The following is a 13,740-nucleotide window of genomic DNA, read 5'->3' as shown; positions in this document are numbered from 1 at the left end:
CATACCCATTCTCTAGTTCTGGAAATACTCAGAACACATGCTGTAATGGTGATGGAGCCTATCTCATCATCTTTTTTGATGAACAATATATTATTTAGAAACTTGATGTAATACATCCCAGTTCCAGAACCACCAAAATATTGCCAAATATTGTGCGAATTTTTATTGTTATGTTACAATAACTGGAAATCCATAGATACCTATGAATACAGAAAAATTTCAGGCTAGAAATTTCCTGAAGATGGACTAGGAAACAACAATCTTTGCTGTGTATACTTTGCAAACATCTGAGAGGCTTGATTCTTCCTTAATATCTCCCTTTGTGCTTAAGTAAAGTTCTCATGTTTTTCACCGGCAATCCAAGGGCCTTCTGGGCTATTAGAAATTAGATATAATAGTTCCTGGTTAATAGTAACGTAAAATCAGACCATATTATCTTTGACATAGTGAGTCAACACAGACTGAATAAGCATTAAACTCCACAGAGATAAGTACTGCATTTTTATATCAGCCCACAGCTTTAACACAGTGTCTGGCTACAGTAAAGAGAACTGTTTGCTCATGCAACGTATTTATTGAGCAACAGCTATATTCTTTGAATGCAGAACTTAATAGATTAATCTACTAACATCACAAAGCTCAAAGTTTGCTGGTATGGAAAGGTAAAGAAGTGAAATAAGGATATGGAAAAGATGTTATGGAAGTACAGAAGAATGGGTGACTAATTTTACCCAGGGATGAGTAGAAGGAGGGTAGGTAAAAGGGGAGGCAAGATCAGAGAGGCTTCTCAGAGCATCAGAGTGGGTTAGGAGGTTTGGCATTGGGCAAACCTGGTTTTAATTATAGATTTTCCATTTAATATCTGTGAAGTCTTGGGAGAATCACTGAACATTCTTCAGGCTCAGATTGCTCATCTGAGAATGACAGATACCATAAATTTAAAAATTTTTTACAATTGTTATGAGGGCTAAATGAATTCATGAAGAGCATAGGCCTAGAGCATAGTGGTCTCTAGGTAAATAGTAGTCATTAGTATTGATTGCTATTAAGAATAAGTTGTCAAGAAGACTGGGATAGGGAGGGATAATAATGTGCATACATTAGACTGCAATATGGGGTGGTAGATGAAATTGGAGAGATAGTCAGAGGCCAAATGGTGAGAACACTTGCTTTCAGAACTAAGGAGTTTGTTTATTTTACAGGAGATGATGGAAAATCATTGAAGCTGCCAGCAAGGAGGATGAGTTGGAGAAGGTATAAATTTAGAGTCATATAGACCAGTTAAGAGAAATCATTAATATCATTAGTTCAGAAATATTCTACTGAGATGAACTGAGGCAATGATAATGGGGATGGAATAGACATTTAAAAAAATATTTGAGATAAAGTATAAGAACTTGTTAACTGATGAAAGATTTGAGAAACAGCAGCCTATTTAAAACAATATTGAATTGAGGAAGTGATTTTGATTTTTTTAAATGAGAGATGTGTGCATGTCTATATGCTAAGGAGAATGTTGAATGATGAGCACATATGAAGGTAAAATTTTTTATATAAGCAAAGTAATACATTCATAGTAAGGAAGCTTTTTAATGTAGGTTGATGTAATGCACAAATGCACAGAATGATAGCAAATGGCAAATTCATTAATTCAGAAAATATTTACCTGTTATGTTCCAGGGATTATGCTAGGTGCTAGGGGGAATAAACAAATATTATCACATACTCTATGTGGATTGGTGTTATGATGGTGAAAAGCAGGGTGAGGCTAGTGGATCACTGGGGATAGCGTTTTAGAAAGAAGGGTCATAGGACTCTGAAATTACACTTGAGCCCCAAACTAGGTGCATTATGGAGGTCATTATTTGCTAGGCAGAAGACTAGGTGAAGAGCTGGTTGGTTGGGGTCAAGAATTCATTTTTGAATAGATTAGTTTGATATACATCTTAGATATCCAAGTAGAATAGGCAGTTGCACATACAAGTCTCGACTTCAGGAAAGAGTTTGTGGTTGGAAATAAAATTTGAGAGTCCTCAGCATACCGAAGGGATTTAAAGCTGTGAAACTGGATGGAATATGGGAATTCCTAGAATGGTGGAGAAGATAAAGGTCAGGGACTGAGCCTGAATTTCCAGCTATTGGAGTTTGGGAAGATCAGGGATGATCCAGCAAAGGACATTGCAAAAAGAAATAGTCAGTGATGTAGGAAGAAAATGAATACTGGTTTTTTTTTGGAGGACAAGTGAAAATATTTAAAGAAAGAGGGAGTCATGAACTGCAGGAAGTGCTAATTAAGTTGAAGTCAGTAATGGCATGCATTTTTGCTGATGGGAACGATCCAGTAGAGGGAGGAAAACAGATGCTGCTAATGGTGGCGAAGGGGTGTAGAATTGCAGAACAAAGCCTTTGCGTAGCCAGAAGAGATGAAATCCAATGCTCAAAAGGGTTGGCCTTAGTTAAGAACACTGTCAGTTCAACCAAACAGGAGTTTAATGAGCGTGCGCGCGCGCGCGCGCACACACACACACACACACACACACACACACACACACACACACACACTTTCAGTTTATTGCCCCATATACTCTCCTCAAAGCTTTCACTTTTACAGAATCATATTCTTAAAGTTCACTTTCTGTCTGGGACTTTAAGCAGAGTGGCTGTGAGGGCACTTTTAGTGATACTTATTTGCAATTCAGGACCAAACTGTGTGGACGCCAGGTGGCAAAATAAATGGAGTATTTCAGTATTTTCCGCGAGTACCACATAACAGACCTAGGTGTAGTGGGGGTGGAATGGAGTGCTTTGCACTTTACGTCGACCATTAGAAACCTCTCCAAGTTACTGAGCAGACTTAGTCGCTGTTATAGTTGCTCTCATAACTCTCCTTGAAGTGTCTAAAGTGGAATAACTTTTTTACTTTGGGTTCTGATGTGGTTTGATGAGGAGCTTGATCATCTCCCACGTATGAAACCTGTACTTTATCTCAGTTATATCGCTAGTTATATTGCTAAGCGGGTGGCTTAGAGCAGCAAAACAGTAAAGGTTTGATTTGAAGAAGACAGAAAAATGATAATTATTGTCACTACAAGTCCAATATCCTCAGAGCATGGAGGTTAGGTTAGCTTCATACATTCTGCCTTTACGGTCTCAAGTAGAATCCAATAAATGGCGTATGTGTGTGAACACTAGAAACACCATGTCATCCAGCAGAAACACTGTGACAGGGACAGGTACGCGGTGGGAGGCGGTCTGGCCATTGGGTAGTCGGGAAGCTCAGGTGTACTAATTTATTTTAAAAGCATTTTCTTCTTGCCTCCAGCTTCTAGAAGTCTAATTCACAATGGACTAAAATCCCCGCCCTCGCATTTGTCATTGAGTACCAGAATGGGCGTGGTTCGGTGTATAGGACACCTGCTTTGGTGGGCCCTGTAAGCATATATTCCGGAAGTCCTCCCCTGACAGCGACTCCTCTGAAGCTCAGGAAGGTCCCCAGTTCCCGTACTCTTGCGGGGGGATCCTCCTGCCGGCAAGGCTGCCTCGTTTCCTCGAGAGAGCCTGCTGAGCATGTGTGAACAGTGCCGCGCATGCTCCGTGGAATGGGCAGGTTTACCCGGGCTCTTGCCGCGGCTTTTCCTACGCTTCTCCCCACTCCTCCGTCAGCACGTCCCCTCCCCTTTCGCACCCCCACCAGGCGGTTTCCCCGTATCCACCCCCATCCCTCTTTCCCGTCCCGCCCCTTCACCCCAGGCTGGGGAATCTCCACTGACGTTCCGGTGACGCCGCTGTGCCGCCGCCGTGGGGGGTTCCGGGCGCTGCACAGGTAACTCCGCCGCTGCCGCCATATTGACAGAGTTGGGAGCTGGGGAAGCGGAGTGTGGGGGTGGAGGGGGGAGTTACCACAGACCGACGGTAGCGGCGGCGGCAGTGGTGAGCTTGAGCCGAGCGGCAGCTCTCGAAAAGGCAGCACAGTTTTCTCTATGGGGAGCAGCAGCCTTCGGCCGCAGCGACCCCCCGGCTCCTAGTCCCTGAGGGACTCCGCGGCGAGGGCAGCAGTCGCTGAAGGCGGGGCTGGGGGTCCCGGGGCGGCTGCGGCGGCGGCAGGCAGGCTCACGCGACGAGATGCGCCACCGCGCCGGCGGCTGGCAGCTCCTATTCGAGTGCTCCTGAAGGGGCGATGCTACCGTTTGATCCTCAGGAGGAGCCCTGGGACCAAGAAATGGAGGTGTTCGGTGGCGTCGCGAGCAGCGGAGAGGTTAGTGTGGTGACCAGGAGGACTGGAGCCGTCCCCATCCTTCCCGCAGGATCCTGGCCCAGGGGCCTCAAGAGGGAAGGAGCGTGGGGCTGGGATGCACCTCCCCCAGGCCTGTCCCTTGAGGCTGCATGCCGGCGGAGCGCGCTGCCCCCACTGCGCTTTCCTTCGAGAGCCGGCGGGAAGGAAACGGGGGCTCGGGCGTAGGGCGCAAGGGCATCCTGGGTCCCGGCTCGGCCTCAGGGGGATCGCCTGCCTCGCGGGGCACACCGGAGTTGTGGCTTAAGTTTCTTCACTTTGTGACCTGAAGCCGGACTGGGGGATGCTCCAGGTGCCTTGCCTGCCTCTGTGCGTTCTTCTTTCTCCGCCTCGCTGGGTTTACTCGCCCACTCTTTTTGCTGGGAACACTTTGGGAGACAGCTGAGTCCAGCTCCCTATGGAACGCTGGGTGCTTTAGGAACCCAGCGCAACAAAAACAATGTGGCGAGATAACTCTGGGGACCGTGGCACAGGGTATGAATGCTACTTAGCTTTCTAGTTTCTCTGTGGCTTGCTGTGCTCCTTTTAACCATACAAGTGGAGTTTAACTGGAGACTAGGTTTCCTTACATTCAGGTGATGTTCTACTGCTTGCTCTGCTGGCCCCTCAATTCTACCGCCTTATTCCTCCCTCCCCTTCTGTTTTCCCCAACTGCTGTCCCCGGCGCCCCATTGGGCCATAAAAGCACGCAGAGGAAACATGATCCCTTGTAAGGCGAATCTTTGGTAAGAGAGACGAATCTTTGGTTCGACCAAAATGCTTTGGTTTGCCCCTCTTCCTGCTCTTCTTCTGAAACTGTTCTGTTTGGGCTTTGGTCAGCTCTGCGGTGAAAACTTAGATGTGCACAAGTACTCTTTATTGTTGCTTGTTGTTGTTGTTGTTAATAGCTTGCAGCATTTAATCACAAAAAGAGCTGTTCGGGATACAAAGTCAGATCCTTTCTGCTGCCTTAGTCGGTTGACCTCCTGTTACTCCAGTAGAGGCCACCATAGGCCTCCTAAAAATACTTGAATGCCAAACTGAGTCATAGGAGGATATTTTGAAGTAGGACACGCAATCCCAAAATGCAAACTTGTCCCCAAGTACTTGCTCCATCCTTAAAAATACACTTTGTACTGTTGTCCGTTTAACTCATTGTTTACTCTTTTCAAATTTCGATCTACACTGGGGTTAAAATTACGTGTCAGCATAACATTTAGCAAGAAATGTAGTGGAAATAAATCAGGAGTCTGAAGTTGAATCCTCTATACTATTAGGAAATATTTTACTAGTAAACTAAGCAATTCCTAAATAAATTTTAATATTCTACATCTTTTAAGAACAGGATAAGTGAAGAGGGATTCATTTTTTCTTGGAATGTAGGAATGTTTCAGATTTGCAAGAATTTTCTAGCAAGAGTTTTCAAGGGGAGAGGAATTTTGTTTTATTGATATATGTAATCTATTGATTTATAGTCCCAGGCATCTGATTTATAAAAACGGTTCAATGCTTGGACATAAGGATGGGATGGGAGATGGGCTGGTCTTTCACATGCCTACTATTTTATTATTTTTGTTAATTCTAAATGTAAAAAGACTTTGAATTGTAATGACCACATTTTAAAATTGTTTGCATTATGTTTTAGGCATTATAGAGATTTAACAATGGGTCTCTCTACCTCAGCAATTTGGAAAAATACTCAGGTTTAAATCGTTAATCCCTGTGAAGTAAAACAAGGTGAAGGCAATGTGGTACAGGTGGTATTTCTTCCTTCTTTTTCTAGGATTGGTTAGATTTAACCATGCAAGTGACTTAATTACAAATATTCTAGGTGAAAGCTGAATGCTATTTCTGAACAGACCTGCTTGGTACTTTGAAGAGTTTTTTTTTTTGTTGTTGTTGTTGGTGTTTGTTTATAATATTTTTTTATGAGAAGGAAACAATTTTAGTTCCCAGAATTTATACACATTTAATTACACGTTTGTTGATGTTGAGCTTTAGAAATGTTAACCTTTGAGCATGAGCTTTGCAGCCCTCAGTCGTGATAGTTTTTAGGACTAAGAGTACTTTCACTGTAGAACACAGTTTTTGAAAATGTGTTGGAATCCTTAAAGAAAATGTCATTAAGAATCTGTTAACTTTAACATCAAAGGAAATAATTTATGTCAATTTCTGTTTGTATTGAATCCTGGTAAAAATAAAGATTATATGCACTATCATATATTGTGTAGTCTTTTTCAATATCTTTTGCATGTCTTGTTTTATGGGCAGTTCAAGGTTGTTAACCTTTGGATTATCATTTAGAAATGCAAGAATTGGTTGTTTGAGACTCTTAACATGTTTTCCTGCAGGAAAAAGTTATTAAGGGCAGTTATAATTTTAGACCAGTGCACAGTAGTGGGGTATAATGATGAAGAACCTAACCACTGTTTGTAAAATTGCCCTATGAGAAAATGTGTTGAAAGTTTCAAATAAGAACTAGCTTTGTTCCAGTGAGAAGTGGAGAATGGACCTGAAAAGGGGAACTCTAGGCTCTATTGGTTTCTGAGAAAAAGGTTCTTGGGAGAAGGGGAATAAGAAGCTTTGGTTGTGAGAACTCTTATAAGAATTGTCTTAATTAGGTCTACTGGGAATAGGGACTTCAAAGGACATCATCCCCTCAGGCAGCCACAGTTTTAGCTCTTGCCTGGATTCTGTCAGGATCAGGGAAGAGATTTTACTTGAGATGTGATGGGTATTGGTTATTCCTGGGGAAGCATCATAAACAGCAGTCTGTTTCAGTTAAAGTGAACTTCTCATAAGTTAGTGCCGTGTACGTTATAGTTTAGAGCACTTGTTTGGTGAGAGAGTGCTTGCTTCCCAATGGTGAAGTTGATGATAGTTTCCAAATTGCACATTGTATCATGTCATATTATATTATAATTGGTGCATTCATATAATTTCTTTGGCAATACTTTCTTTGTTTAAGGTAGTTTTGAGAGTGATACAGTTCACTGATAAAAACAGTTTGGGATTAAAGCCACAGACTTTAAAATTTAACCAGGATGGCAAATATATGGAAGATTGGGAAAAACTGCTAGTTTTAATTAATTTCATGGGACTCTATAGTAACAAAGAAAAGAATATAGGGGTTGGAGGCCTATGGAATTTGCAGGCCTGAGTTCCAATCTCATCTCCAACTCATACTGTCTGTGTGACCCAATGCAAGTTACCTAACCTCTCTAAGCCTCAGTTTCTTACTCTGTGAATGGGAGAAAAAACATCTTCAAGAGCTTATGTAAAAAACTAAAATTCAGTACTGGGTTCAATACACTTAGCAAGGTGCTTTGCACATAGTAGGTCTCTGTGTGTACACATCTTTGCACAGTAATTCCTTCTATTTTCCCACAATCATCATCATGCCCCTTTCCCTGCCCCTAAACTCTGAAATTACTGTCTCGTGTATTAAAATCTTGGAATTTAGATAACCAGAAAAAGACATCCTTTCTAGATCTGCTTATTTCTTCTAAGTATACTAATCACATTTGTAATCATAGGGTGATTCAGGGATAAAATATAAGGTTTTATTTAGTAATACTTTGGGGGATAAGAGACAAATAATTTCATCTTCTGTAACTGGTTAATAAGGTGTTTCATTGACATACAGTTTTTACTTCTTTTTGCCCTATTCTGAACTTAGTCATGGTAGGAATTGGCTCAGTTCATCAAGTGTTTATTGGGTATAAAGACAGTACAGTACTTAGTACTGTAATATGTAATGCCTAAAGATATACCACCCTCAGTCCCACCCCACCACCATTGGTTTACAGGTTTCCATTCAGGTGCAAGATAGACATGTACAGAAACTGTAATTATACAAGCCACAAGATCAACAATGTGGTGGATGTGGTAGTGGTTTAGGGGTGGATCTGGTAAGGGCTTGTGAGAGGTAAAATTTGAACAGGGCATTGGACAGTGGATAATATTTTCATAGAGATGAAAGGTGCATAAATTCTGGTGGATGGGGACAATATAAGCAGAGGCATGGAGGTATTCTTGGAGGAAGGAAGAATCTGATATTGCTAGGATGTAATAAGTCTGTGATGTGAGTGAGAATATAGTGTGGGATGAGGTAGGGAATGTACTAAAGTAGGCTAGGCTCAGACTGGATGAGGCTTTCAAAGCCAGGTCAGGGATTCAGTGCAATACTGTAAATGGGATTACTGAAAGTTCTTGAGGACATGAGGGACATGACCAGATTTATGCTTTGAAAAATAACTGATGGCAGTATGTAGGATGCATTGAAATAGGGGTGAGACTGAAGGTGGGAAATACCAGCTAGGAGGCTATTGTATTGGTCAATGGAATTAGTAAGATTTTTGAAGTAGGACAAAGGGGGTAGAAAGGAGAGGGCTGAAGGGAGAGCCCTTACAGTGAAAAAATAGAATTTGTCAACTGGTTAGACATTAAGGAGGAAGAGGGAAGAATAAAAAACAGCAGATCTTAGGAGTGTTGTGGTAGGAGTTAAACTTAACAGGTATTTAATGCATGCCTGACAATATAAGTGTTTATGCTAGTTACCGGACTAATCAAAGATAAAAATATCTTTGCAGTGGATGGAAAACTGAAATGAACTTACCCCTCTCTCTTATTGCCTTGAAACAAGAGCAAACCTCTCTAGAGATTTTTGGTCAAGCTTAGCATGCTTAAAACCTTTACTACCAAAGGTAAATGCACTTATTACTAGCTAAAATTTTTTTCGTGCTTTTAAAATGGTCTGTAAGCCTGTAATTCTTGCTTCATCAATATTCATCTTAAATGAGTGCAGAGGGGTCTTCTGAATATAGGGACTGATGCTTCTTTCTGGAATGTAGGAAAAGAACATGGGCATCTGTATTTCTCATATGCTTTCACCAGGTTTATTTGTAGTAGAAAGGGGGGAAGGGGCTAACAGGGCCACAGCCTCTCCTCTCTCTTGGGTACCTTCCCAGTTTTTCCAGGACTATCTTCCTCTAAAGCAGTCGGGTTTGGAAAAACTCAGGTCAGTTTCTTCAGGGCAGGGCCTGTATGTATTTTCCTACCTTGATTATTTCATCAAGAGAGCTAGTGAGCTAATCACTACCTCGCTTTTCCATAATAAAGCCTGGCTTACTGCTGTTGCTTTCTTGGACCATATTGTTGCTTCAGTATTACCCCTCTCATAGTCTCCATCATCTGTAATTTTTGAGGAGGAAATAGATTTTTTTCTCTTCCTGTAATTTCTTTCTTGGTGAATGCTGTTTGTCTTTAGTTCTGAAGATCTGGTAAGCGTTTGGATTATTGAGGTAAGCCTTTGTTAGAATTTGCTATGTAATGTTTACACATTTAGATTATTTCCAAAGAATATTATATCATTCTTGCTGATATTTTTTCTTTGTGTATCTTGTTTTCTTTTCATTGTTTTTAAGTGGGAAAGGAATTGGATGGGAGAGAGATTTAGAGCTAAGCTTAATCTGACTTTTGTAGATAATAGAGATGTTTTCTGAATTGTCTTGGAGGCATTCTTTGTAACTGATTTTGCTGCTAGATTTTAACCTGTATCTGTATGTTTGAAGTAGATCATGCTCTCTCTCAGTGTGTGTGTGTGTGTGTGTGTGCACACATGCATGCACATGAGAAAGAGAGTGTTTTACTTATGCCTTCCCTCATTTCACTAAGTGTATGAGATGGTTTATAGGAAATACAATCCAACAACAAACTATTATTCAGGATAAGGGAAACCATGAGTTAAAGTAGGAGGTATATGGAAAGGATGGAGGATGGGGTTGGAAGATGAAATAGAACACAGGTAAACAGGCTTTAAGGGTCTACTACACATTTGAAATATGGTTGAATTGCAAACATAGCTTTGGATTTCCTTGGGCTGGTAGTTCTCAATTCTGACTGTATATTATATGTACCTAGGAGTTAAAGTAATTCCATACTAGTGCCTCACTCACAGAGGTTCATATTTAACTGATTTGGTTGGGGCCTGGGCATTATTCCCAAGATAATTATGATGTTTAGACAAGGATAAAGAACTATAGCTCTAGGCCAAAGTAAAAAGAGAAATAGTCATATAATTCTCAATTCGAACGAGAAAAGCATTTCAGTTTGTAAGATAGCAATTAGCTATAAAATAAATTTTCTGTGAATTGTCATGTTTTTCATATGTTTTATTCTGTTGTTTCAATATATAACTGGGGCAAAGGAAGTATATGACTTCTTGAATTCTCTGGCTGTGTAGTTTTGAGGAATTTGCTTTTCCATTAGAGTAAAAAGAAAATTTAAGTGTCCTCATTGATTTTGATATTGTTTAGCCTTCTAATTTAGAGGTTAAACAATCTGTGTACCTTATTACTAGCTAAGTAAGGGGATAGTGACTCCATTTTGACTAAAATATCCTGTCACATCTCTAATGAAAATTTCAAAGGCCGCAGATAATTATTCTTACTATAGGACCTATCTGCCTTTATTTATAAAGTGGTTGGGGATAGACCTTAAGGCAAAATGTAGCAATTTTAACACCCAGTGTAGATTTTTCACCCCATAAGACAATGGAGTCCATTGTACCTTAAATGTATTTAAACTTAAGAGACAAGTATATGACATTTATTAAGCATGTCTTATCTCTTCAGTTTTATTCACTCTTTAGAACAGTTCAGTAAGAAAATGGTGCCATTTTAAATGATAAGAGTCATACAAATCAGTGGGAGTTATGTTGGGCATCTGAAACTAGATCATGTTAAGATCATGCTTTTTCCATCTTATGTTATTGTCTCCCCCATAAGGATGATACTGAAGATAAGGAGAGGATTTGGCAAGTTGTTGGTAGCCTATCAGATCTGTGAATCAGATCTGCTGATTTAGTAGCCATGTCTACTCAAAATAAAGATCAACAAAATCCAGTAAGGTTTTTTGTAGACAGAGACAACAAGTTTATTCTAAAATTCAAATATAGTATCGAAAATAGTATTTAAAAAAGAAGATTAAAATGCAAGGAATCACTCTGTTCAGGATGTTAAGGTTTACTGTGTTACTGCAAGTAATTAAGACAGTGTGGTGGTATTCGTGGAAGGAATGATACATACATCAGTGGAACAGAATAGGAAATCCAGAAATAGATCCACACAAATATGCTCAACTGATTTAGGAGAAAAGTGCAGTAGTATATAAAGATCCTCAGATTCCTCATATAAAAAAATGGAAATTAATGTGTTTATGATTATTTTGAGAAGTGAACAACACAGTTGCACTTTGTATATAATGTTTGACAAGAATAGTAAAGTTCTTCTTTTTAACAGAATAATTCTAAGATTTAGATCTCCAAGACAGTACTTTTTTTACCCTGATAAATAATTGCTCAATGGGCAATTGAAAGTTATTTCACATTCCCCAAGGTAGTATTTTAATGAAATTACATGGACCTCATACTCTTGAGTTTATACACTGAGAAGAATTACTACTAAAGAATGTCGTGTATGTAGACATGTCATGTATATATGTGCCATACATAATACATGTATCCTTTGAAGGTAAACTTTGCAAAGTATATGTTGTAGCTCACAGGAGGCTGGCCAGATGGCCAGTGTCTTGACATTAGGAACACACCTTGGAGCTGTTCAAAACCATTAATATCATTAGCTCTGATTTCAACCAAGTAAACAAATTCCTTCCTGAATAGTATCCAGGGAAGCTGTTTTTCTGTTATTGAACCGAAGTTTAAAAACCCAAATGTTCCACAAATACCTTCAAACGTGTAAGTAATATTGATATGCTTAGTTCAGTCCATAGTAACCTATCATTTGTACAACAAGTCCTTTTTAAAGCATGATGATACTTACATTGTTTTAATTACTACAAAATATTATTCTGCATGCATTCATTCAGCAAGTGATTATTAAATGCCTACTTATGTGTAAGGTGTTAGTTACTAGATAGGGTTCATTTGGTTATTGCTCTAGGTTTTTGCCTTAGTAACTGAAAACCTATTAATTATATGTCCCTCCATTCTTCCATAATCATAAGAAAATGTCTGAAAGGTCAGTATATTATGTCACAAAGACCAACAAACTTAGGCTTATAGAAAGATTTCATTGTTGTTGACAGTAACTACATTAGTTGGGGATGAGCATTTAATAATGTAGATAACTGTTGAATCACTATATTGTGTACTTGAAACCAATATAATATTGTATATCAAATATACTTCGTGAAAAAAGAAAGTCTACAGTATTAAAAAAAGATTAAAAAAAAATTTTACTTTTCTGGCCTATTGATGTTATAATTCAGTACTCTTGTGGCTTTTCTCACGGATTCACTGATAGCTCTTCCCTTTGCCTTTTAAAAATATTAATAGTTTTAAAAAATATGAATAGATTTCTTCCTATTCAAATCAGTTGTCAAGAGTATAGTCTCAGTTTATATGGCAGTTCACTTTGTGCCTTATTCTTGTCTACGTACCTCCCCTTATTCCTGACATTTGATTATGGCAGTTGGAGAGGGTTATTATGTTTGGGCATATGTCCCTCTTTTATTTAGAGCTCTTCTGCAGTCATTTATGCTATGTGGCAGAGGAAACTTATTTGTACTTATGAATTGCCTTTGAATTTGTGTCTCTTAGTTCTTTGGATTCACTGTATTGATGTTGAAATAATGAGGTTTCTAGAAGTTAGTTTTCAGGGTTAGCAAGTGACCCTTCAAGTTGCTAGTGACAGTCCAGTCCTTGGGAAACATGGGCTTGGCCAGATAACATAAGGCTGATCCTAGCCCTTTTATTTAAACTATTGGGCTCTGTGTTGTATAAAGAGTATTCAGAAGGCCATGGCTTGGCTAATTGATCTTGAGGGAGAGTGATCTTGAGGGAGAGTATTTTTTTGGAGACTCATCTCAGTTGGATACATTTTGCAACTTTAGACCACTTAATCTCCTTTTAATTTGAAAAACAACAATGTCATCATCATTATTTCAGTTTTTTACATTACATTTTTTAAAAGCAGTATGTTGGACTTTCTTTGTATTAAAACCCTGTAACATTTAGTATGGCACAAGTAAAATATTGGAAGTGATTTGGCTGAATTATGCCAGTTCCCAAAAATGAACTAAATATTCTTATCCATTTGTCTCTTAATAGGAGCTTCTAAAATCTAATGTACCCTTTCTGCCTTCAGGGAGCTGTGTTTCAGAAGTTTCTGTTAATAAAGTTCTTGGTTTCAGAAAGCATGAAAATACAAGGATCCATTCTGCTGGACTTTTTTTTTAATTTACAAAAGTAAAAGGGACATTGGAGTAAAGTAAGTCGAAAATACAAGTTGAGTGATATGAAATTCTGAATATATTCTGGTAAAGCAATATTCAGTGTGTACTATGGCAATTATAATTACGTGGCATAGATAATTTTAGTTCTTTTATTGCTAGGCCAACTTGGTACTCTTTATGTGTATTTTAAAAAGTAACACTTATAATTATTAAAA

At 39.2% G+C, this 13,740-nt stretch overlaps 1 protein-coding gene across 6 annotated transcripts in view; it reads left to right on the top strand.

Moving 5' to 3' along the window:
• Window positions 1–3,618: 3,618 nt before the first annotated feature.
• RPS6KA6 (ribosomal protein S6 kinase A6) overlaps window positions 3,619–13,740 on the top strand; it is a 166,714-nt gene continuing 156,592 nt past the window's right edge. For 3 of the 6 annotated variants that reach the window (XM_017668067.3, XM_037004820.2, XM_037004819.2), the window contains exon 1: window positions 3,619–3,823. Coding sequence is in view for 2 of the 6 variants with exons in the window: in XM_017668046.3 (XP_017523535.1) it covers window positions 4,178–4,255 (78 nt within the window). In the remaining 4 variants the exon portion in view is untranslated. Of the gene's footprint in view, window positions 3,824–3,857; window positions 4,256–13,740 lie in introns of those variants that run through there. The other 3 variants (XM_037004821.2, XM_017668053.3, XM_017668046.3) reach the window with 2 other exon arrangements.

Source organism: Manis javanica, chromosome X, assembly GCF_040802235.1.
Source record: "Manis javanica isolate MJ-LG chromosome X, MJ_LKY, whole genome shotgun sequence".
Taxonomy (NCBI): Eukaryota; Metazoa; Chordata; class Mammalia; order Pholidota; family Manidae; genus Manis; species Manis javanica.
Note: the sequence above shows the minus strand (reverse complement) of the source record. Positions and strands in the feature narration are given on the sequence as shown.